The sequence below is a fragment of the Nelusetta ayraudi genome, unplaced genomic scaffold (genome assembly GCF_046127955.1).
Source record: "Nelusetta ayraudi isolate G7.1 ecotype Tasmania unplaced genomic scaffold, CSIRO-AGI_Nayr_v1 ptg000114l, whole genome shotgun sequence".
Classification (NCBI taxonomy): Eukaryota; Metazoa; Chordata; class Actinopteri; order Tetraodontiformes; family Monacanthidae; genus Nelusetta; species Nelusetta ayraudi.
Genome location: NW_027466164.1, coordinates 823,825 through 850,012, shown reverse-complemented (window position 1 = coordinate 850,012; position 26,188 = coordinate 823,825). Strand labels below are relative to the sequence as shown.

Here is a 26,188-nt window from a genome sequence, read left to right as displayed (position 1 = left end):
TTCGTTGACAGTGAACGCACCACCGTCAGTTGCGATAGCCAATCAGATCTGGAGTCTGCGATGCTCAGACTGGCTAGCCGCTTTATGCTGAACTTCCCACGTAGGCGTCCTGTGATTGGATAAGAACCTGAGAGCCTCTGAGACTGAGCTCAACCTGGAGATCCAGTTGCCACCATGACAGTTGGAGGAGAAGATGAAGATTTATTTTCAGAATCATCTGCAGTTTATAATGCAGTTAGTAATTTAGTAGTTTGCTTCGTAATCGTGTCGTTGGTCTCTCATACGACAATGTGCAGTTTATTGGACCAGTTTGGACCAGAGCTGAAGGTCACAGAGTTTTGTGTTGGTGAACTGATGGCTGAGGAACCTCTGAAAGAGTTTGGACAGTAACAGTGGCCTTAGTTACTGAGTCTGAATTATGATATAACTGCACTGGAAACTATGTGTTGCTCCACTAGGTTCCCTGTATGAAGGCGATGTGATGTGTCAGTGTGATTCTCTATGGATTCTCCAGCCATAGTGTCATATTGAGGGTAATATTAAGGTGTATTGATTGAAGGATGGACCAAATCTCACGTCACTGATGGCCTGGGTGTGAAGTGCAGGATTTCACACCGCTGAATGCAGGATTTAGCAAGAGTCATGGGGCGGGCGGGCGGGCGGACGACCGGCCATCTGGTGTTTGAGTGCAGAAGTGGTGTGTGTGTGGGGGGGGGGGAACGGTCCATCTGTGGGCACCGTCGGGGCGGTCACTTCCTGGAAGTCCACGTCGTCCGCTTCAGGATGCCGAGGCCGGCAGGGTCAGTCTTCCCCTTTGCATGCAATTTGTTCCATCCACACCTGAGCCAGCGCTGGCCTTTGCGGCACCATAGAAAGTCTGCATCCGTGGCCCCTCCCCCAACTCCACCCCCACTCCCGGCCCTGATGGATTAGACCAAGCCTCAACGGCTTAACTTTTATTTATTTATTTATTTATTTATTTATTCATATGTGATTATTTTTTTTCTTTTTAATTCGGTTCCAGTCCAAAAAGAAAAGTCTGCATCATCATCATCAGAAATCATGCAGACATGTCAGGGACTGGAGGCCCACAGAATGGACTATGTGTTGGATTATCTGATCAGAGAGAAATACAAGGTAGGAGAGTTGGCTGCTCGCTGGCGGCCCTGCGGAGCGTCGTAATCCTCGGGCCACGCTTTGCCCACTTTCTTTTTTCTTTTTTTCTTTTTTTTACAGGTGTTTTCTTGTCAAACCGTCAATCCAGCAACTTGTTTTTTCTTTCTGTCTTTGTAGCGCCGAGACGTGTGATTATGTTTCTTGGGGTCGGATTAAAAAAGGCGGGACCGGTCCGATGCGGCGGGCACCTTCTGGCGTGTCGGGGCGCGAAATCCCCGGGTGGAGGTTGAGGAATGCGAGCGCTCTGGGTACTGGGGGGGGGGGGAGGGCAGAGAAGCCGCTGTGACTCACCGCTGGTGTGCTGCCGCCTCAGATTGTGCGCGCTTCGCTCGAGGGGAGACGATTGGCCGACTGTCCGACAGATCCGAACCTAGCACATCCTTTAAATCACATTTCGAAACGGGAGAGTGTCCCAAAAAAATACCGATACGTATCTTTGCCGCATTTCTTAGTGGTTGTACGTTAATTCGGAACCTTTTCTAGTAGTCATACGGCGTAGAGCTGCTTATGGCGCAGAGAGACTACACCACTGGCTTGAATGAAAGCCTTGACGTGTTGATCTTGTTGTCGGTTGGACGGCCGGGACGGCGCGGAGCTGAGCGGAGGGGCCGTCTGGACCGCGGTGGGAACCGTCTCGATATGTTCTCATGCTGCACCAGCTGCTGATAAATCATCTCTTTAGTCAACGTGTGAAACTGTTTGTCCCCTCCTGCTGCTCTTCTTTGGTTGGAGTTTGGAGCTGTAGCATGCAGGTGGTGGCAGGACTGACCCAGTCTCACTGGCACACTGGCCTTTATTTTGCGCGAGAGGCAGAGGGAAGAGTTTCCAACACAAACAAGCGCAGATGCCTCAGTCATTAAAGTTGCCATCTCCTCCTGACCTACTTGGCTCTCGCTCTCCCTTGTGGCGAGACTCATTAGCGCTCCCTACATATGTGCGTCGCTTTTTTTTCGGAGTCTAATTTTTACTCATCACTCCGCCGCCGCCGCCGTCTGGACTTATTCAGAGTTTTTTTTTTTTTTTTTTTTGCCTGACGGTGCAACACGCTCCAGGCTGGGATGTCCTCGGATTCCAGCTCCAGCACTTTCTCATGGCTGTGAGTTCTCACGTCTCAGCGCCGGGACTGTTTTGTTTTGTTTTGCTTTTTTTGGCAGAGGGAAGAAGAAGGAGAAGGAGAAGAAGAAGGAGGGCCATTGTCTGACTGTCTGATGGTGTTTTGTGGTGTAAACAGTCAACGAGCCAGAGCTTTGCTCGCTACCGTGCTGCTGCTTTTTGTGAGATAGGAAAAAAAAAAATCAAGATCTGAAAAATGCCGAAAATACTTCTAATCAGACTTGTTAGCTTAGCATTGCAACAACGTACTAAAATTCGAAAGATTTTATTTGTCACGTGTCACGTTTACACGGCTGTGAAATGTCGGTGTGGCAAAACCTGACGTGATTGTGCAGTACGATAGAGAAAAAGTTTTCAAAGTGTTCAAGGAATGAATTTAAAAAGGTGTTGAGTTAAATATAGGTTTTACAAAAGTACAAACTTAAAAAGATTTAAAAAGCGGCAAATACAGATAAAGGTGCTTAAAGTGTTGTGCAAACAGTGGAATGCAATATTTAAAACTATACATTATGATAAATAATAATAAGAGTAAAATAATAGTAATAAGGCAAAATTGTATCTTGTCTTGTGGTCAATAATATAACATAGTAATATGTTGTAATATTTATAATAATATTTGTTAATATTTCACTAAAAGTTAATTTTTCATTTAGAAAAAAGCAGGTAGTTAACATCCATTTGATTTTCCCCCCTCGTGAAAAGAGTGGCACTTTTTTTTTGCAAGAGCAAATACCTGCGTCCACACGATATGTAGCTCCACTCTCCACAAGCGCCTATCAAACGCCCCCTCTTATTTTGGCGGCCTGTTTAAACCGCTCAGACCAGAGCCATAACGCGGCCCATTAATCATTTTAATCCGGCACACCGAGCTTGAAGAAATCATATTTATAGTGAGTCAGTCATAAAGAGCTGTATTTCCTCCACGTTTTCAGAATCATTTCAATAAAGAGCTAAATTCCGTGGGGCTTCAAAGACACTGATTTGGTTGCAACATGTAGTCTACAGATCCCATGACAGATGTTTTCCTCCTATGAGGTGGCTCACCAAAACACTCCATCCACCTGCCGCTGCTCCGCTACCCCCCCTCTGTCACATTTTACAACCCACTGTGGCCCACCAGTCATAAAGTTTGCTCACCTCTGGCCCTTAACTCAGCCTTTGCCTGTCAACGTCCGTCGCCCAGCATCCTATTGGATGAAAACACTTTCTCCTCAGAGAACTTTCCCCGCCAGCCGAAGAAGTCAATCGCAAACTTCTTTTTTTATTCCTGAGATTCCTTGATATGTTTGAACAGCGCACCAGAGGCAGCTCGCTCCAAATCCAGGAGGCAGGCCGATGGCTCCAGGCTGAATGTGTGTGAGTGTGTGGAGGTGGGGTGGGGGGGGCTCTGAATGCGCTCGCTCAGAAGCAACACATCCAGGTGAGGCTGAGTGCTGTCAGATCCAGCAGCAGCAGCAGCAGCAGCAGCCTGCCTGAGCGACGGCTGGTGGGAAGCTGAGCGGGTGGACCGGCCCTGGACGCCATGTGTGATCGGGTCAGTTTGATGAAACTGGATATCCGGGCAGGCCGAGAGCAAGTCAGGTCAGATTGGCGGCGGAGGCGTGTTCTTTTATTTTTTTATTTTTTTTGCGGCTTAGCGAGCGCGACGGCGTGTCAAACGGCGGGAAATGCGATACGTTTTAGAACCTCGCAGCATTATCCGAGAATTAGCGCCTCCCTCCGCACACCAGCCGGGTATTTTTGGAGTATTCCTTCGACGGGCGGGACGGAGTGGGTTGGCCTGGAGGTGTTCGCTCAGAATTAGACGACACGCTGGTGTGAAGTGTATGAAAGGGTTGGTTGCATCAGACAAGACGTTGGTTCTCCAGGGGTTCTCTGAGAAATGCGTTGGCCAGTCCAGTTTTTTCTGCAGTATTCTGTTAATATTCCACCAAAACACTTGAAACGCTCATCAATCAATCAGCAGTCAAACGCTTTCGCACCTTCCCTCTGTGAAGACCAAACACTGAACCACCCGGTCGGTCGAGGTCGCACCAAGTCTCTCGACTTCTCTGAGCTTTTCCCTCTTCTTCAGCTTTTTTGACGTGGCCTCCGTTCCCTCACCCAGCGACACCCAGCGACACCCAGTGGGTTTTTGGGTTTCTGAAGGTGAATCCTGGCTCCTGTGAGGAAGGATTCCGCAGAGCTTTGTGGTTGTTTCACTGTTTTGTATGTGTGTGTGCGTGAGAGATTTGTAAAGAAAATCACTTTCAACTCGAATGTCGCTTGAGAAACTCTCTGGTTTGGAGATTTTGCTCTATCTATTCTAATGGAAGGAAACTCAATATTAACATGTAGTGTTGTGAAAAGAAGTCCACAGTGCACAATGAGGTTCGTGTCGTTGTAGGTGCACACTAATAGTGTGTGTTTGTGGTAAAAGGGTGGTCCACAAAGACAAAAACAGTCTTTGAACAGTAAGTTGGTCGACTGCCACTTTTATTCAGGTCCATGTGTGCTGACACAGACACTGACAGTGATGTGTGTGTCTGTGGTTGATGTCTTAATTGTTATCGGTGTCATTCTTATTGCCACGTCATGATGTGCGATGCTCCCCGTTTGTCGTCAGTTGCTGTCACATGAATGAACGGCGGCAGTCAGAGCAAGAGGTTGAAGCCCTTTAAACATGCAGTCTGTGAGATTTGGCTTGATTTATGGTTTTTATAGTGGTAAAAGCTTAATACTTAATACTGCCCATAAATACACTAATAAAAGTTTATAGTCCTATTTGGTTTTTTTCTACCCTTGGAATGGGTTTTATTTATATTTAATTATATACATAGAGCAAGGGTCTTGCTTCCAGTAACCTGCTATTTTGCATTTTGCATATTCCTAAGGAAGCCTGGTGTGCACAATCCAGGTCACCTGACAGAGTGTTTCTTAATGACGGTGAACACCGACGTCCTCAAATAAACCACAGAAGAAGAAGGTGGACAATGTCTCCCGTAGTTTACTGGCAAGCTCAGGAGGGTGTGCAGGCAAGCACTGCAGTCTAGTGGTCAGTCCATCTGACCACCAGATGGCAGAATGTTACGCACTGTACCTCTTGGGTACAAACCGCATTTTAAAATGCACCAGTGACTCTCGCCGACTGAAACAGAAGCTTTTCTGCCGAAGACGTCATGCTGCTGTGTTTGTGTCGGTCGGTCGCTTGGATAAACTGGCTTTGTCTTTTCCACAAACACTCTCTCACACTCGCTAGCACACACACACACACACACACACACACACACACACACATAGAGCCTTGCCAGTGGCACCGCGACAAAGCAGTGGTGCTCACTGGGTCAGAAGCAATGGACATAGAGTGGTGCTGAGGCGAGGGACGAGTGGAGAATGAAGGGGGGTAGGGGGAGGAGGAGGAGAGTGGATGCCCAGAGGGAAGAAGGAGGGAGAGAGCAGGAAGGAGGACGGGGTTACCGTGGTGGCTGATCGCCCTTTCTGTGAATTTACTCTCCTTCATGTGTTTGTATCCACTCACCGTGCACCTCCACTCCTGACTCCTGACTCCTCCTCTCCTCCTCTGCCCTCCATCCATCCATCCATCCATCCATCCATCCATCCATCCATCCATCACTCCTCCTTTCCTCGCCACCAATCGGCACAACCCTCCCCCGTGATAATCATCATCTGACCTCCCTCCATCCATCCCACCCTCCTCTCCTCTGCGCCCCCCCTCCCCTCCCACAAAGCCCCTTACATTATGTGGCAAGAGAGCGCGCCGTCCCATACAATGCCTCCCCCAAGGAATGATGGGAAAGATTTCTATATAAAGACGGGATAAAGCGCAGCCGGCCGTCAGATCAGGAGGAGGTGGCCGAGGTCGCACCCACGTGCGCCATGGATCAGGCGGCAGCAGCAGCAGCAGCAGCAGCAGCAGACGAGGTTTTTGCGGTGCTGAGCTGAAGTTCTGAGGGACGAGGAGCTGGAGAGGATGCAGTCGCCCACGGGGCAGCCAGGGGAGGCCGGGGAGCAGGTGCTGGAGTTGCTGGAGGAGTTGGAGGCTGCGGAGGAGGTGAAGCCACTGATTGTCACCACCGCCACCATAGCGGAAGATGCTCAGAGCAACTTTCTCCCCGGACGCAGTTCTGGGCCGTCCACCCAGCCGAGCCAGGTAGGACAGAGGGCAGGTCCACCTCGCCTCACCTCATCTCATCTCACGACTGGTAGTATTAGTACTAGTACTAGTAGTAGAAGTATTAATAGTTGTAGTAAACGGTGATGGTGTCGTTTCGCTCTGTACTTAAAATGCTCTTTGGGTTGTCGGAGCGCCAGAAATTTTTGCTGTGACTGCAAATGCACTTGTTTGTTTTTTTTTCAGATAACAGATGCCAAAAAAAAAAAATCTGTTTTTCTTCCTGTCATGTTTTTTAGATTAAGAGCCATTCGCAGTACTGAGCAAAACAATAAGAAAGAAAATATACACTGTATGGGACACGCAGCAAATGACGATTTGCATTTGATTGGGCCAATTTCCATTTTGCAAATGGTTGGTCGAATATCTGTGCTACACCGTGCTGGTGCATTTACTAATTTGCTCATATTCATATATTTTTTTTAAATTATGCATCACAATTATGTTGCTAGTGAAAGGATTCGTTTCTTCACGGCTGTTGTATCATAAAGAATAAAATGCATTTCCATCAGTATTAAAACTTCAGTGACTTGTATAGGTAAATGGGTTATCGCCCGACTGCAAATATTGAACATACATGCATTGTCCCGTGCTAATAACATATGTTTATTTATTATACATGCATGTTAATTGATAAGCCTATACACACAAGAAAATGACCTTTGCCTTCCTATAAATACACACCTTACAAAGCTGTCATGTGTTGCTGGTATGTGCCCTCACTTGGCAAACACACACACACACACACACACAGAGCTCTCTGCCTCCGGAGGTTAAACGTGTTCCGCTCCTCAAAGTTCCTTGACGTTTGTGAAGAGGGCGTTTCAATCCAGTACAATCTACTTCTTAATCAAGCCTGGCTCAGCTGTCAGCCCCTCTTTGTCTCACACGCACCACGTTATCCCCTCGAATTAGCACCAGGGGAACTTTTTCAAGTGCCGCTTCCCCTCCTTGTCCTGACAAGTTCTGAGCAGCAGCCCGTCTTGCGGACGCGGGGGGAAAAAAAAAAAGCGCATTTGAACGTCTCTCTCGGGGGGGAATTGTGTGTTTTGCGTGTGCAGAGTGCGTTTCTCTGCGGCCCTGCTGAAAGCTTGAGCGACGTGTGAGCTTTTAGCGGACAAACTTGGCTCGCCGTGAGAGACAATAGCTTTTTATTCACGCTCGGCCGGAGAAAGAGGGCAGTGGGTGGTGGGGTGGAGGAGAAAGTTGCGTTGAAAGCTTTGTAAGATGCTTTCCGCCGTGGCGTGCTGCATCCAGAGTGCTGCGTGATGTGTCCTCCCCACTGGACAAAGTGCATTGTGGGAGCATCGTGTGGCCGCCCCATGCAAAGCAACTGGAAGGACGGCCGATTGAAACGACGTCCACTCGGTTGGTTTGCGTCCACCGCGTTCGCAGCGAGTCGCCGTGCCAGCGCTCGTCCTCGACTCCCTCGACCAATCCGATTGGACGCGGGGATCAAGTGGAAGTGGAAAACAGACTGACCACCAGACTGTTTGCATGTTATGAAAAAGACCCATCTGATGCCCACGTATCGGATCAGGATTTTCCATCCCGTGCATCACTGATGCTGCATTAAACTCAACGGATCTCCATTAAATTCAAGGATTCAAGGAACTTTATTGTCAGACCAGTTCACATTTTCACATTGGTGGTACGAAATATCTTTTTTTTTTTTTATCCATCTGTTTACACATAAACCATCCGATTGTAGCTTCCTGTTGAATCTGATGCTAACATGTTTGGAAGGGAATATTTTATTTTTTTCTAATGTGTGTAGGTGATTGACATTGTCATTGTGTTTTTTCTTTGTTGGTTTGTTCGGGTATCAGTACTACTAACTATAATAATAATAATAATAATAATTAAGTACTCTCCTCACACTCGTAAAGTACGCGCCAATATCACAATATCGATACCAGTTGTATATGTACAGTACGTATGTGACAGTTTTGTTTAAGTTGTGTTTGTACTGCAGTGAAACCGTGACAGTCGCCACACGTAGGAAAACTGCGGGGAGTGCTGCTGAGGAATGTTGTTCAAATAACCGAGCACCTGCGGAATTTATTATATCGTTACGTTACGTCTCATCGGCAAGGACTGAAACGCGAGCACTCGTACTCGACTCGTTCTGTGCTGTGACTCAAAGACTCTTGAGGGAATTTCTCCGGGTAACCGTACACTCCACTCGCTCTCTCGGTTGGCTCGGGCCGCCGTCCTGCGCAGCCACGCGGATCAGAATACAAAGTGGAAAAACGTTGGCGCCGCTCAGTGCCAGAACATACCACAGGTGTTGGTCCACGGCCAAGGCGTCCAAAAAAAACAAAAAAAACAACAAAAAATCACAACGCCTCCCCGGCTCTGGGTGCTTGCAACAGAACCTGCTTTGAACGAGCGCCCGCCTCGTTAAAGTGTCACTCTGGAGCTTTGTAAATCTCACTCTCATCAAAGGCGTCGCCTGCTGGCACGCTGTGCGCCTGATCAAGCCAGCCGGGGGGGGGGAGGTGATTTCCGTGATAAGGTGGAGCGCGTGAAGCTGTGACGAAGCCGCTGAGGGAGACTGGTGCTCTTTTTTTAAAACAAAAACAAAAAAACAACAACAACAAGAACTGAGCACTGTTTTCCTTCGCTCCGGTCAACTGACAGGGTTATTTGTTATTGAACTTTTTCACCAGAGGAAAAAGTGGGTTATACACATGTTGCTTTTCAATTTGTGTACACCTGTCACTCAAAGGCAAGTGATGGATTCCAAAAAGAAAAGAAAAGAAAATACATCCCGTTACAAAAGCACCCAACCTTTTTCCCATTGCGGTGTTCCTATACAGCGTAGGCTTCAAACTCTATTGGTGTAATTCTATTGAAAAAAAATCGCATGGCTCTTTTTATAATTGCATCCTTCTGATTTAAATTTCAACAGTAACGGTTTTTCAATGTGCTGATAATACTTTTAAAAATAAAATAACAAAGACAAACCAATTATGTCACAATATTATGCTTCCATGAACATCCTGTCCTGATTGAAATGCCAAAATACCAGCAGAGCATTCTGGGATTTGTAGTGTTAGCGCTACATGTGCTGTATCATAGTGGCAGGCCAGCACCTCAAGTAGTGGTTGTGTATTGGCCTCGCGGAGCAAATTTGGCCCATGGGCCAGAGTTTGACAGCTAAGCCGTAGTAATCACCTGCCCTCCGTGAACTGCCCCCCCGCCCCCCCACACACACACACACACCCTCTCCACCCCACCCCCTCCTCTTTAATTTGCTCATCCTGTTACTACGTTTCTCTGCACTGCCCCCCTGCCTCTACTTTGCTGTTCCCCTTATTTGCTGGTGATGAATGGCACTGCGCCCACCCGACCCTAACCCCACACCCCCACCCCCAGCGCCGCCGCCGCTGAACCGGATCAGTCCCCGCAGCGATTGGCTAATCCCGCAAGGCAAAGTGGGTCAGCGGCAGTGTTTATTTTTAGTGGCAGTGTCAAGGCGGGAACAGGAGCAGGTGAGTCCGCCGACCAGGACGACCAGGACTCCTGCAGCACCTTCTGACACCAGCAGGGCGTCTGATTGGCTAAAACACACTCACTGCAGTGGAAGTGGGGAACCACACACCCCGAATAGCTCACTTCTGATTGGATTCTGTTAAAGATTACCATTGCAAAAATTTTTCTTGAGTGTCCTGAAAGGTGCCTTTCAATAAAATGTATCTTTGTTGTTATTATTTATTATTATTATCATTATTATTATTATTATTATCTTTGGAAATTCAGCGTCTTGAGTGTCTTGAGCCGGATGTGTTTGTTGTGTTGAGCGTTTCTCAATACATGTATTTATATATATATATATATATATATATATATATATATATATATATATATATATATATATATATATATATATGTATGTATATATATATATATATATATGTATGTATGTATGTATATACATATATGGATCTGAACTGAGAACCAACAAGTTGCTAAAGTAGCTCCCAACCATCCTCCCGAGGTTTAGCATGGTAACTAGACACCCCTCCCTGCGACAAATACCTATCGATCACCTCACTCACACACACACACACACTCACACACACACACACACACACACACACACACACTGCGACAGAAGAGCAGACAAAGAGCATGTTTGTCTCTCCCAGCAGCAGGGGTGGGGGGGGGGGCGGTTAGACAGGGCAGGATTAAGAGTCGAACGAGTTAAAGACTCACAACGCTCGACTCCACCTGGATCAGTTGCAGTCACGCTGACTCACTCAGATGAATTAAACCTTGGGGGGGGGGGGGGGGTTTGACTGGTGGGCTAAAATGTGACAGAGGGGGGTAGCGGAGCAGCAGCAGATGGATGGAGTGTTTTGGTGAGCCACCTCATAAGAGGAAAACATCTATCATCATGGGATGTGTAGAAAACATGTTGCTTTAATGTCCATTGAAAATGAACCTAAATCAGCGCCTTTGAAGCCCCGCAGTGTTTAGCTCTTTATTGAAATGAATGAATTTCGGAACCCATTGTGGCCCACCAGTCAAACAGTTTGCCCACTCCTGTCATGTCTGGAGCAGCGTCGTCTTGAAACGCCGCAGGCGGAAAACGTACAGCGACGAGTCGTCGTCGGGCATGTCACCCCGCGTCAAACCATCCCGCCGCTTTAAATAGGAGTGCTGCGTCACACCGGCGCTTTAAAACTCCTGGAATCTGTCGGCGAAGCGCTTCTCCCTCTGCCGTTCACGTGCTCGTGCATCTCAGCACTGTTGTTTATTGACTTTTGTATACATATATTTTTTGACACCTCCATCAAGCAGCCCAGCAGGAGGTTTGGCACGTTGCTGGGTTTCACACGTCGAACTGCATCCTGAGGAGCCTGAGGAGCTCCCCGCCCCCCCACTTGGATTTTGTCTCGTTATTTCTCGTATCGTAAACACTTCTGTGGGAACTGCGGTTGTCAATTTATGTATTTATTTATTTTGGGATTCTGAAATCTCGCTCGTTCTACACCCAATTAGTTTCCTTGATACCAGGAAACCGCTGCTGCTGGCTCTCCTCCAGGTGGAGGTGTGAGATAAATCTGAAAGAATGAGGAAGCCTTTTGTTATCTGTAGTGTCATTGTTTTTAGGCGTTGGACCAATACGCTGTTGGTGTTTTTTAATTCAACTAAATTAAATCATGACAAAACACGTAATTAAAAAAATACTTAAACGATCAAGTTTATTTTCCTTTATTTTATTTTTTTTTAGATCAGCTCTTGTTGTAATTTTTCTTACACTGGGTGCAGTGCCTGTGCACTCGCAGTGGATTCCACTGCTTTGTTTTGCGTCCTGAGTAAAGCTTCCTGGCCGCTGCCATTGTTCCACTTCATCTCTGCTGTTTTTAACCCCCGAGGCCATGTGGGAGAGGGTCCTGCTGCACCCTCCTCTTCCTCCTCCCTTCATCCCACCCCATCCCCTCACCTCCCCCCCCCCTCTGATCCTGCTCCGCCGCTGCAAACAATCCTGACTGCACCGCGTCTTTCTTTGGGCCAGTGGATTTTTTTTTTTTTTAGTTTTTAGTTTTTGTTTTTTTTTTGGAAAATGCAAATTTGACAAGGCTTCCTAACTACTATGAAGAATTCCCCCAGCATGAAATAATATACAAAGAACATTTAAGAAAGCAAAATTATTAAACCACAAAATTTTGCACCCTTGTAATTCTCTCAGTCACTTTTAATGAGAAGTGTATCTTGACTCATAATGATGAGTCAAGATCATTATTTCATAAAAGTGGTCATAATGGAGTTCAGTGCAGAAACAAGTCAGTCACTGAGTCAGTGAGCCAAGACCTTTGAACGGTGGTGAATCTTTGGGCTGTTCTCCTGCAGACTGCGCCGACCTTGGCCGACCTTGGCTGACCTTGGCATATCTGCGGATGCAGTCGGCTCCCCCCCCCCCCGGCGTCGCTGTCGGCTCCGCTCTGTTTTCTTTTTCCACTTCCTCGCTTTTTATCCCTTTCTCTCCTTTTCCCACGTGTTTGGAAATAGCCTCCCTCCCTCCCTCCCTCCCTGGCCCGGCTGACGCTGACCCACCACTGCAGGATCTTTGTGTTAGGCCGGTCGGGTTCCAAAGATACACGTGCTGTTTCTGGAATGTGGTTTGGATACAAACTGCATCCTGACTTGTTTTTGCTTCCACAGCTTATTTTTTCTTGATGACATGAAGCCTGATGGTTTTGGTTGATTGGGTTTCGTGACGGCGTGATGAATCTGAGGTCTCCCTGCTCTTGATTAGTCTGTCATCTGTGCGTTGCCTCGTGCGTCGTCTCAGTGGTCCTGCAATTTAAATCTTGCGCTCTTCATTTCATTTTCATTTGGAATTGAGACGTATTTTGCGCCGTTATGTGTGTTTCTTTCTTTTTTTTTGGTTCTGCAGAACAGTTGATCTGCCTTCCCTCCTACCACTTATGGTCTCTGCTGACATAGTTTAATCAGGCCTCTGGTTTGGTTTCCCCCGTTATTCATACAAATTGGTATCCGTGTCCTACGCTCCTAAAAGGACGGTTCACCCAATAAGAAGTTTCTCCCAATTTCCCTCAAACATTGTACGTATGAAAACTCTGAAGACTCTGGAAAGAATTCCACCCAGCGGCAGTACAATGGAAGCCTTCATAGTCAAATCGTCAACGTAGTGGTGAATAGAAAATATGTGAAATTTAAATTTAGGGCGACTTACCGCAAACTTACCTTCAACGCTCAACAAGCATTAAGAACCACGAGCGGTGATTCTCAACTGGTGGAGTCTCAGGAAGCACTTTCCTATTAATGATGTCGGCACACACATTTATTCCACAAAAATTAAAATGCTAGCCCACGTTCTATCATTTCGAGTATTGAATTGAATTGTGTGTCCTGCGAAATAAATGCCCAACATTTGCTCGATAAATACATATCTATTAAAACACCTTTTTTATAAGAAAAAGGGAAACTGGCCAAAAAGCCGCGACCCAATCAAAACAGCTCCAGGACCCTCTTTTGGGTCGTGATCCACCAGTTGAGAAACGCTGCTCTAGACACGTCACACATCATTAGAGACAGCTGACATTTCCAGGACATTCGCGTTAATTGAGTTGAAGCTAAAAGCTGAAATTGATGAGACGTTCCTCTCTTCTTCTTCTCCTTTTTCTCTATGCAGGATGACAACTGGGGGGAGACCACCACGGCCGTCACTGGCACGTCGGAGCACAGCCTCTCCCAGGAGGACATTGTCCGCATCACCAAGGACCTGGAGGACAGCGTGGGGCTCAACTGCCGGCGCTACTTGACCCTCAGCCTGGCCGTGGTGCTGGGCCTGCTGGTCTTCCTCACGCCGCTGGCCTTCCTGGTCATCCCGCACCTGCTGTGGCCCGACAAGCTGCAGAGCTGCGGCACGGCCTGCGAGGGCCTCTTCATCTCCGTGGCCTTCAAGCTGCTCATCCTGCTGCTGGCCGTCTGGGCGCTCTTCTTCAGGACGCCCAAGGCCAGCCTGCCGCGGGTCTTTGTCTTCCGGGCGCTGCTCAGCGTGCTGGTGCTGCTCTTCGTCCTCTCCTACTGGCTCTTCTACGGGGTCCGGATCATCGACACGCAGGTGAGCCAACGGGAAGAAGGCAAATGGCTTTGTGAAAGGACATCATGACTTCAATCGAGTGCAGTTCCGAGATGGAAGTCTTTTCCGTGCGTGGCTGTTGTCGTGTACAGCTGACACTATCAAAAAACAACAAAGACCACTTATTGTCCTTGATAATCATAATCTATAATCCCTGCATTTACATAAAATACACTGTGTGTATATGTATATATATATATATTCTGTATGTGTGTATATATATATTTTTTATTTTTTATTTTATATATATATATTTATATATAGTGTGTGTATATATATTTATTTTATTTATATATATATATATATATATATGTGTGTGTTAATATTATATATGTATAATGTATTTGTGTATATATATGTATGTATATGTATGTGTATAGATGTGTGTGTGTGTGTATATATATATATATACATATATATATGTATAGTATACATACATATATATGTGTATACATACATGTATATGTATGTATGTATGTATGTATGTATACACAGTCATATATGCTCTACTTCTGCTGCATGAATTTACACTCCCTTTTTAAACTCAGTTCAGACTTTGCATGAGTTTCCTCTTCTGATCTGTTCAATGTGCGATCGCTCCTGCCATTAAACCCCCGTGCTTCTCCTCCCCCTCCCACACCAGGACCAGAACTACCAGGGCATCGTGCAGTATGCCGTGTCCCTGGTGGACGCGCTGCTCTTCATCCACTACCTGGCCATCGTCCTGCTGGAGCTGCGGCAGCTGCAGCCGTGCTTCTCCATGTGCGTGACGCGCTCCACGGACGGCGAGACCAGGCACTACAACCTGGGCCAGCTCAGGTGAGACGCCACAAAACACACAAATACCCTGCAGCTGCTGCTGCTGCTGCTGCTGCTGCTGCTGCTGCTGTGTGCCACGATCTGGGAAACTCAACATCAAGCAGTCTAATAGTTCCTCCAAATATCCATCTATTTTCAATACCCACTTCCTCCTGCACTCAGAGTCTTGGGGGTCTGCTGGAGCCTCTCCCAGCTGTCATAGGGTGAAGTCAGGGTGACACCCTGGACCTGTGGCCACTTCATCACAGGGCCACATAGAGACAAACAACCATTCACACACACACACACACACACACACCTACGGACAATTTAGAGTTTCCACGTGCGTGTTTTTGGAGTGAGGGAGGAAGCTGGAGAACCTGGAAAGAACCCATCAGACACAGGGAGAACATGCAAACTACCACACAGACAGGCCCCTGGAGACCCTGGGAATTGAACCAACGACCTTCTAGCTTTGAGGCGGCACCACTAACTGCTAACTGCACAGTCGTGTCGCACCCAAAAATATACTTTTGCCCATTTGCTTCAACTATTTGTGTCATTTAAGAGTCTGTTCCCCTGTAGCCTCTTAACCTGCAGTCTTCAATCAGCACAGTCACAACACAGCCAGCACTCATCCCCTCTATTACCTGCAACCCCCCCCCCCCCTCCTCCATGTTGCATTTAGGGCTGCAACCACTCCTTGAGCAATTCGAGCAATTAATTAAGTAAGCGTATGCTTTATCCGATTACTCGATGAGTCGATGGAATATTCAATAGAATGATCGATTACCAAAGTATTCGACAGCTGCAGCCCTGGTTGTATTTGAAATAACTTTACACCAGCAGCTCCCGCTTTGAGTCTCCGAGGCAGCCGACACAGACGTGTGGGCCCGACGCAGGTCGGCTTCATTTCACCGACGTGCTGCAACTCGACGAGTGTTTGGGGCGAGAGGTAATTGCCCGCGTTCATCATATTTAACATTAAACATTGTTACATTAGAGGCGCACCCGTAGAGGCGCTCAGGAAGACATGTCGTGCCCTGCGCGCCTCACAGCGCTTGATTTATTTTTCTGATGGGCGGCGGCGTTCCGTTCCGCTAGGGTTGGCCGCGCCAAGCCGCGAAGGAAATTTATGACTGCCAATTAAAGTCGTCGTGGAGAAATGATACGGGCGAAAAAAAAGTGTAGAACGCTGTTGTTTCTACAGGGTTGGCAATTATCCGCTGCCACATCGCCGGTGTGATTTATGCCACAGGAGTCGCGGAGGTGCGCGTTGAGATCTGGGTCGCAACCTTGGCTGGCTGTTCAAACATTGGCAGCAGCAGCAGCTGAGAAATGGGGGGGTGGGGGGTTCCTCCGGACACACCTCTGGCTCCGCCTCTGAGGAAAATGGGAATGAAAATGAGCGGAAAGGGGACCGACATTTGAGCTGGATGACAAGAAAGACATTAGAGAGGAATGTTGGAAACGTCGGGATGAAGAACTTTGAAGCTTTTTTCGGGGAAAGCCGAGACAAGGAAGTAGAAAGACAAAGTGTGTGTGTGTGTGTGTGTGTGTGTGGTGGGTGAGGGGGGTCAGAGAGGAACAAAAAGCAGGCGGTCAAGGTGCCTGATGGCAGGAGCAAATCATGCCGGGAGGGAGGGAGGGAGGGGGAGGAAAAAGGAAAAGAAAGAGCAGCGTGATGGGCGGGGAAGACATCAGAGAGGAAGCTGCACAGAGCCGAGGCAGCAGCAGGCCGAGGAGGGCCAAGTACAGAGGGGAGACCCTGGAGACAGGGAGAGAGAGAGTGGGGGAGGACAGAGGGAGGGATAGACGGAATAAAGAAGGAGGGATTAATAGTTAATGGGATGGTGGTGTGGAAGTCATCCTAAAAAGCTACGGTAGGAAATGAAAAGCCAGGAAAGGTTTGCGTAAGTGTGAGGAGCTCCGACTTGACCCGCTCTTTCTTATCTTTTTTTTCTTTTTTTCTTTTTTTTCCTTTTTTACGACTCTGCAGCGTCTGAAGAAAAACAGGAAAGCCCCCATTTTTAGCCCGACGTCGTCAATACCAGGCAGGCCGTGTTATCTGGCCTCCTGCTTCCAGGCAAATGACCAAGCCGATTTCCAGCGGCTGGCTTATAACCCCCTCTTCCACCCCCCCCCAAAAAAAAGATAAACACCAAAGAACCAATGTGTCCAAAGCCAGACATTTTTAATTGTGCTTTGATGTCAATTGAAAATGAACCAAAGAAAAGTTGCAACCAAAGCAGTGTCTTTGAAGCCCCACGGTGTTTAGCTCTTTATTGAAATGACTCTGACAACATGGATAAAATCCAGCTATTTTATGACTGACTCACTATTAACATCATTTCTTCACGTTCTGAGGGTCGGATCAAAAAGCTTCAATGGGCCGCATATGGCCCCCGGGCCGTAGTTTGCCCCGTTTGCCTGGATGAGACGTCGATGCGGCTGCTGTTCTTGCTGGCGTCCGTCCTATTGGAGACCCCACCCGGCCCCCCTCCCCCCCGGGGGCCCCTGAGTGCACGTCTCCGTCTGCCTCTGATGCCAATCTGAAGTCCAGAGGAAGCTGCTCCCCCTTCCCCACCCCTCCGCCCTTGTCAAACAGGCCGAATACAAATGTAGCCCTCAGGTTCAGGTCGCTCTCTGGCTCACTGCTGCTGGAGGGCGGCCCAGTCCCACTCCCAGTCCCACTCCCAGTTCCACTCCTAGTCCCAGTCCCAGTCCCAGTCCCACTCCCAGTCCTACCCCAGTCCCACTCCCAGTCCCACTCCCACTCCCAGTCTGTGTTTCCTGATGGGTCAGTCCCCCTGCAGGTTTGATCCAAAGGCCCCATGTTGGCTAATGATATACTGTATCTCAGAATGTACAGTAGATAGCTGTAAATCCATCTGTTCGTAGAATCTTGTTTTTTTCCTTTTATACCCCCAAAATATTTTGTTTTTATTTTTTACTGACTTATTTCTTTTAATTAATATAATGTTCCATCTTTTTTGCAAGATACAGTTGCTGTAATTATGCAAATTTCCCCACTGTTGGATTAAAAAGGTGTTCTGTTGTATTCAACACTATTCTAAAATGCACAGAAACCACCGCATGCACACACGTCACTGGTAGAGTGAATGTAAAGGTTTGATTCATTTTGCATAAAATGAATCAAAATTTGGAAAAGGCACAACCGTTTTATAATGAGAGAACCTTTTGTCTTTACAGATCTAATATAGTGAAAGAAAGAAAGAAAGAAGAGGAAAGATATTGATTATTATGGCCATTTCCATACTTGATAAATTGCTGTTGCTAGTTTAACAATAAACACGGTTTGTTCGGCCTGACAAAACAAGCGCTCCTCTCCCCTCAACCTGAAGGGGCTGTTTGGTCTCTCGTCCATCACCCCTCCCCCACCTGTTCCGCCTTGGAACGCACTCCCTCGTGATTGGTCCTGGAAGGTGACCACTGAGATGTCTCATTCCCATAAACGGTGGCGCCCGTTGCATTGTGCACCAGAGTTACTTGTGTGAAATGTCGCTGTGTGTGGCTTGGAGGTTTTTTGTCGCGCTTGTGTGGGGTTTTGTTGTTGGTTTTTTGGTTTTCCAGCGAAGCCAAGCCTGCAACCTGCAATTAGGAGCTTCCAGCTTCATCTGGAGATCATCATCAAAGGCCTCGTCACAACTCCAATGCAGTTTGCAATGTTGGACTGATGTCCCCACTCCACCGAGTGTGATTTCTGTGTATAATGTAAATATAGTTGTTTAAAAACAAAGCAGTTCATGCTGGATTTTTGTTGTTTCAGTCTTGTAAACTACTGGACTATTCGGTCTTCAAAGGCCTGAACTCTTTTTAAGATGTGAACCGAGTGTGTTGCCACAACAATGGGCACTAGGTAGTGTTGAAAATGAAATTGTCCACGCAAGCCTGAACACGACGTCCCTGTCTTGTCTGTTTTTAACAAGCCACTTTGGTATTTCTGGCCTTTAAAACGACCCCAAACATCTGTTGCCTGATTCTGCATGTGACAGAGGCACGGGCAAACTCCGGCCCAGGGACCATATGCAGCCCATTAGGTTTTTTAATCCGGCCCGCCAAACTTAGAAATTATATTTATAGTCAGTGAGTCATAAAATAGCTGCATTTCCTCCATTTTTTAGTGTTTTCAGAGTCATTTCAATAAAGAGCGAAATACCGTGGGGCTTGCAAAGACACTGAGTTTTGTTGCAACTTTGCTTTTGTTCATTTGCAATTGACATGAAAGCAACATGTTTTCCACATATCCCATGATATGTTTTTTTCCCCCTATGAGGTGGCTCACCAAAACACTCCATCCATCTGCTGCTGCTCCGCTACCCCCCCTCTGTCCCAATTTACAACCCATTGTGTGCCCCCCCCCCCCCAATCAAAAGGTCAGCCCACCCCTGGAATAGACAAACTGGACAACAGTCAGACAGTGCTCCTCAGTCTGCTCCATCTATGTGCCGCGGGTCAACAATGCAATTCTCCTTCATTGGCTAATTGTGAGTTGCATGCTACAGGTTAGCTGGCTGATTTAGTTTTGCCTCCTCAAGGTCGACTGGGCGCACACTCTCAAGCCCTGTGAACACGCACCTCGACAGACAGGCTCGGAGTGAACAGGGTCAGTTGTTCTGCAGCAACAGCTCCTGGAAGACGCAGCACTCTGGCAATGTGACACTGCGGTACTGTGCCGTACCGCAGCTGGCCGACAACACTGGGTTAATAAACTGCAGGGACAGCCTCAACTGGTGGCAAGTTTTTTTTTTTACATATCCCATGATAGATTTTTTTTCCTCCTATGAGGTGGCTCACCAAAACACTCCATCCATCTGCTGCTGCTCCGCTACCCCCCCCCCCCCCCCGGCACATTTTACAACCCATTGTGGCCCCACCAGTCAAGAAGTTTAACTTTTCCAGTGTGAAGTCTGTCATAAAGGAATGAAGGAATCCTGCAGGGATTTTTTTTTCCCCTCTATTTACCTCCACCATGTTTTGTCCCCCCCCCCCCTCCCCCAGCATTCAGAGAGCTGCCCTCGCCATCCTACAGCACTACTACTGCGACTTCCCCGTCCACAACCCGGCACTGCTGTCGGCCTCCAAGTCGCGCGCTGCCAAACACCTCGCCGGCCTCAAGGTCTACAATGTGGATGGTGAGTTGGCAGCGCCCCCTGCCGAGGGTGAGTGGGCTCTTTACTCCAACCTGAGAGAAATCCAACGCAAAATCCAACTGACTTCAAGGTCCAGTGTGTAAAATTTGGCCTTATTTATAGTTTTTATATTGGTCACAGCTTTACATGCTGCCCAATAATACATGGATAAAAGTGTACACTCACAGTACAATAGAAGTCATTTAGTTTTTCTACCCATAAAACGTTTTTTGTTTTTTAGATAAGAATGGACATAGAACAAGGCTCTTGCTCCCAGTTAGCTGCCATCTTGCATATTTCTAAGGAAGCCTGGTGTGGACAAACCAGGTCACCTGAAAGCACGTTTCGTATTTAGGGTGAACGCTGGCGTCCTCAAATAAACCAACAAAGAAGAAGGTGCACGAGGTATCCAGGTTTGTGCTTGCAGGCCAGCGTAGTTCACTGGCAAGCTTGGGAGAGGGAAGGTCCCTAAGGGAACTTCAGCGAAAGAGCGCTGCAATCTAAAATGTACCCACCTGATCTTGCTTTTTCTTCTTAGAAATCTCCAAATATTACACACTCAACCTTGAAGAAAAAAAGTTGTTCCGCCATGCATTCCTTTTTCCATACAGATCACTTTTCGACGCTGAGAAAAAGGGTCATTTTTGGCTTCCCGGATCTTCCAAAATCTGCTAATTATTTTCTGGGTCGCTTCTTGCAGCCGCCCCTTTTCGTGTCTCTGCAGGGTTGATTTGCAGACTGCACTGGAATGTGTTGAGAGAACCTGCCAGCTTGGAGGAATGTAGAAAATTGATCCGCGAGTGCGCGTGTGATAAATGACAAACTGCTGACAGCAGCGCAAAGGCATGGAAGCGATTTGCAGAAAGTGGTGTAGAACATGTGTTGCCTTCACTGATGGATGAAGTTCTCAGCTCAAGACATTGACCTCCTTCTCCACCCCCCCCCGCCCCCTCTCCCTTCCTCAACCCCCGTGTCTCTTAATGCTTTTTAGACACCTTTAGAGCTAAACTCAAAGCCTACCTGTTTGACAGTAAGTAAAAAAAACGTGGCAGTCCCCAAGTTAAACAAAAGGCCTCCCCGCCACTAGGGGTCGCCGCTCACCGCCACCGTCCGCATGCCACAGGTTGATGAAGGACTCTGTCGTCCTCACCAGCTCGCAGGAATGCCGCCACGAACCCGCCCATTGAGTCATTGCACTCCCCCGAGTCGAGTGTGCTCGAGCTCTGGTGACGTGCACTAACTTCACCTCCACTCTCCCACTCTCCCACTCTCTCACGTCAGTCAATGTCAGCAGGCGCTCCTGATTTAAGTGTTTTCATCTGTTCTTTTCTTTTTATTACTTTTTTTCTCACGCGTTTGAAAGAAAACCTTCATTAATTCATTAGCACGCGCCCTCTGAAAAGTTGCGTGCATGAACTCTGTGAGTTAGAGCATTTCTTTCAGGCAAATCTATTCACAAAAAATGCTCTTGAAATGGCAGCAAATATCAATGCTCAAGCCTCAATTGGCTGCATATTGTCTGCATTGTAGGTGCCTGGACTCTCTTTTTTTAATAGAGAGTCCAGGGAAAACACAATCTGCCTCTGGTCTTCACGTTATGATACTTTGATTGTTTGATTTTATTTTTTATTTTATTTTTTTTTTAATTTTCAATTTCCAGATGTGAAATCTTCTGTCCGAGTGAGAAACACTCGACTCACCACCTCTTCCTCCTCCTCAGCACAGGCACATTTTTACTCATAAATCCTGCCCCGCTGCGGTGATAACGCCAAGCGCAGTTTGTCCAACACTCCCTCCATGAATTATTCCGTCGGCGCTCGTTCGCTGCCCCGCATTAATAATTCACCAGCTCTGCCTGCTTTTAACCCCGCGTTGCCGTCGGGAGACTTCATCACCTGCCCTGATTAGTGCAGTTCCAAAAAAAAAAATAATGATGTAAACTGAATTTTGCAACACGCAGGCCATCCTTCCTCCTGAAGGCACCACGCTTTTTAAAAGGGGAGGAATGATCTAAACAGTGAGAACAAATGGCTCTGCACCACTGAATACATCATCCTCTCTGGTTTCAATACAGCTCTGGTCTGTAGCCCGTAAAGCTTTTTAACCCTGCCCGTCGATACTTGAAGAAATGATCTTGGTAGTAAGTCAGTAATAAAATAGCTGCATTTCATCCATGTTTTTTTGAGTGTTTTCAGAGTCATTTCAGTAAAGAGCTAAATACCGTGGGGCTTCAAACACACTGATTTTGTTGCAGCTTTTCTTACGTTAATTTTCAATCGACATCAAAGCAACATGTTTTCTACTCATCCTATGATATATTTTTTCCTCCTATGAGGTGGCTCACCAAAACACTCCATCCGTCTGCTGCTGCTCCGACCCCTCTGTCACATTTTAGAACCCACCGGTCAAAAAGTCCCGCCCCCCCTGCACTGAAAGCATGTTGCACTCCATGTTATTCTTTGTTCTGTTCCCTGACTGCCTCCGAGCACTGCCGCAGGACGACGAGAGAGGCGCGCGCCGCTAGCTAACGCCCTGTTATGTCCTTTGTTTCTGGCAGGTCCTGGGAACAACGCGGGTGCGGGGATGGCCCAGTCCCAGTCCAGAGCCATGATTGCAGCGGCCGCCCGCCGCAGAGACACCAGCCACAACGAGCTCTACTACGAGGAGGCCGAGCTGGAGAGACGCGTTCGCAAGCGCAAAGCTCGGTATTCAGCAGCCCGAAAGTTACCTCTGCTCCCATGAATATTCAAACTTAATATTCCAAAATATTCAAAATTCTAAATGAATCATCTACAAACTGTTAAGTCTTCGTCTCTTTCTTGCTCATGGTATAGATTCTGTCTTTTCCACCAAGAAAAGGCAGAAATGTTCTTTTCCAAACACAAATCAAATGTTAGAATAAAAGTTTTTGGTTTTTTTTAGGGATGCAGCACTTTTTTTTTTTTTTTTTCATTTCAGAACTCACCATTACTGATACCGAGTACTTTACACACAATATAATTAATTGGATTTTTTATTAGTTAGCTGTTTGAGCAACATTGATCAGCATGTTTTTCTACAACTTGGGGCAACTGTCAGTGTCAGTTTCACTGCAGTACAAATACAACAAAATTGTCATACAAACACACAAACAACTGGTCTCAGTGTCGTGGTCTCGGCTCATATTTTACAAGGACGAGTAGAATACTCAACCCTGGTACATGATACTGGTATCGGTATCATTGCATCCCTAATGTTTTTAACTAAGTTTAAATTCCCTTCACAAAAGTTTTTTTTTTATCAACAATAATGTGCCTCTTCAGTCTGATGTATGAATGGCCTACAAATCAGAAAAAAAAAACCTCCCTTTGTGATGTCACAAAGGGCCCTACGACTGATACCTTAACAGTATTACCTCTTCTTTAGCTTACAAACCCGCCCCCCCCCCCTCAATCTTAAATGAATGTTCCACGAAAAAAACCGCCAACGCTAACCGCTAGTCTCCTCCTCCTCCTCCCAGCCTGGTGGTGGCAGTAGAGGAGGCCTTCACGCACGTCAAGCGCCTGCAGGAGGAGGAGCAGAGGCGAGCGCCGGGCGAGGTGATGGACCCGCGCGAGGCGGCGCAGGCCATCTTCCCGTCCATGGCGCGAGCCCTGCAGAAGTACCTGCGCACCACCAAGCAGCAGCACTGCCACAGCATGGAGAGCATCCAGCAGCACCTGGCCTTCTGCATCACCAACAACATGACGCCCAAGGTTGGACGCAAACACACAACTCATTCTATGGAGTCACAGACAGTCCGCATGGCCTTTACAGTTAAAGTAGACCATGTAGCCCTGGTGTGGCCACGATAGGTTCTAAAATTTGATGGAGTGGGGTAGCGGAGTAGCAGCAGGTGGATGGAGTGTTTTGGTGAGCCACCTCATAGGAGGAAAACATATATCATGGGATGTGTAGAAAACCTGGTGCTTTAATGTCAATGGAAAATGAAGCAAAGTGTCACAACAAAACATCTCTTTGACGTCCTCTTTGCTGAAGGGACTGAAACAGTTGCAGTTAAAATGAATTAAGAGTCATTTCATCATCGTCACTCTGGCAGAAAACGAGAGAACCCAGGGAAAAATTAATAAGGTTTATTAATATAGTTTTAAATTGGGCGGGCCAGATTAAAAAGCTTAACGGACCACATCTGGCCCCCGGGCTGTAGTTTGCCCATCAAATTCCCCCTTCGTCCACCAGCCTCTTACATCACACTTGAGAGACGTCAAGCAGTAAATTAAATAGTTACAGTGTAGAAAAAAGAAAAATAATATGAAATAAGTAACTGAATACTTAAATAGAAAGAAAGAAGAAATACATTTAACAGCTGCTTGCATTGCAACCAAACTGGCTGCACCAGGTGATCAACTTGCTCTGCCAACCTCAGTGACAGACATGACAGGCATGGGCAAACTGAAACCCGGGGGCTATGTGCAGCCCGTTAAGTTTTTTAATCCAGCTCGCCAAACTTGAAGAAATTATATTAATAGCCAGTGAGTCATAAAATAGCTGTATTTCATCCATTTTTCAGTGTTTTCAGAGTCATTTCAATAAAGCGCTAAATGCTTGCAACTTTGTAAATAATTGCAACTGTGCTTTTGTTCATTTTCAATTGACATGGAAGCAACATGCATCCATACATCCATTTTCAATACCCTCTTCTTCCCGAGCTCAGGGTGTTGGAGGTCTGCTGGAGCCTCTCCCAGCTGTCATAGGGTGAAGGCAGGGTGACACCCTGGACAAGTGGCCAGTTCATTGCAGGGCCACATGTTTTCTACATTTCCCATGATAGATTTTTCCTCCTATGAGGTGGCTCACCAAAACACTCCATCCATCTGCTGCTGCTACCCCCCTCTGTCACATTTTACAACCCATTGTGGCCTCACCAGTCAAAAGGTTTGCCCACCCCTGGTCTCCAAGTGTGATCAAGATGTGAATAGAATAAAATAGAAAAGAATAGAACACCTTTATTTATCCCACATTGGGAGAATTTACATAATTACAGCAACAATATAGTGCAAAGAGAAGGAAAATTATATAAAATAAAATGAAATAAAATATTTATAGCGTAAGAAAACAGTTATTACAAATCATCACGGAGGAACATCTGTTGAAGGAAGTCAGTCAAATGATGTGCTAATGTGCTAACCCCCCCCCCTCCACCAGGCCTTCCTGGAGAGCTACCTGGCTCCGGGTCCCACCCTGCAGTACAGCCGGGACCACTGGCTGGCCCGCCAGTGGACGCTGGTCAGCGAGGACTCGCTCACCAGCGGCCTGAAGGACGGCGCCATCTTCCTGCTCAAGTGCGTGGACTTCAGCCTGGTGGTGACGTGCAGGAGGATCCCATACATCCAGCTGGCGGAGGAGTACATCGACCCCAAGTCGCACAAGTTTGTGCTGCGCCTCCAGTCGGAAACCTCCGTGTAGGACCGCACCGCAAACTGTTTTCTTGTTGTTTAAAACAATCCTCACCCTGTTTTTTTGGGCTCTCGTTGGGTTAATATTTTTACTTTTGAAATTTTTATATGTATATATATATATATATATATATATATATATATATATATGTATATATATTATATATGAATCTACACATGACTCACGTTGAATATATTGATCTTTTTATGTTTTGATTTGGATGAAAGCAAAGGAAAGGAGCGAGGTGAGGCTGCGCTTTGTGTGGCAACACTGTCACTCGCTCCTCGTGACCTTTGACCTTTGAGACGTGTCGCGGCAGGACTTTTGCTGTCTTAGACAAACCACTAAGGACTGCGACCGCGTTTGGATGCTTTTCGTGGGAGTCGGCGGCATGAAAATGTCAGCTGAACACTGAGAAATTCTTCCCTCAATGGTGTTTGGCGAAAAAAGACAAAGCGAAGGTCGAGACTTGGAGCGCACATGAAGTTCCAACACGCAGGCAAAGTGGGTGGATTTGGATTCTTCTGGTGGGCCGTCCTTCTCCAGGTGCAGCGGAGCAAAATCAGAAAAAACACTTCCACTCCAGTTGGAAGCGATGCGGGCGCGCACACACACACACACACACACACACACACACACACGCTGTGTTAAACAGGAAATGCCCTGGTCGACTGAAGAGGCCAAGGTGTCCAAACACTGTCAGCATGTAACTTTCAGGACAGG

The 26,188-nt window shown here is 47.0% G+C and overlaps 1 protein-coding gene across 2 annotated transcripts in view; it reads left to right on the top strand.

The window, feature by feature from the left end:
* Nucleotides 1–25,762, top strand: part of LOC142903642 (vang-like protein 1) — a 32,987-nt gene extending 7,225 nt beyond the window's left edge. The window contains exons 3-8 of one of the 2 annotated variants that reach the window (XM_076049396.1): nucleotides 13,629–14,060; nucleotides 14,722–14,897; nucleotides 19,899–20,059; nucleotides 22,587–22,734; nucleotides 23,529–23,763; nucleotides 25,214–25,762. In XM_076049396.1, coding sequence (XP_075905511.1) covers nucleotides 13,629–14,060; nucleotides 14,722–14,897; nucleotides 19,899–20,059; nucleotides 22,587–22,734; nucleotides 23,529–23,763; nucleotides 25,214–25,474 — 1,413 coding nt within the window. In that variant the 3' untranslated portion in view covers nucleotides 25,475–25,762. The remainder of the gene's footprint in view (nucleotides 1–13,628; nucleotides 14,061–14,721; nucleotides 14,898–19,898; nucleotides 20,060–22,586; nucleotides 22,735–23,528; nucleotides 23,764–25,213) is intronic. The other variant, XM_076049397.1, reaches the window with a different exon arrangement.
* Nucleotides 25,763–26,188: the final 426 nt, after the last annotated feature.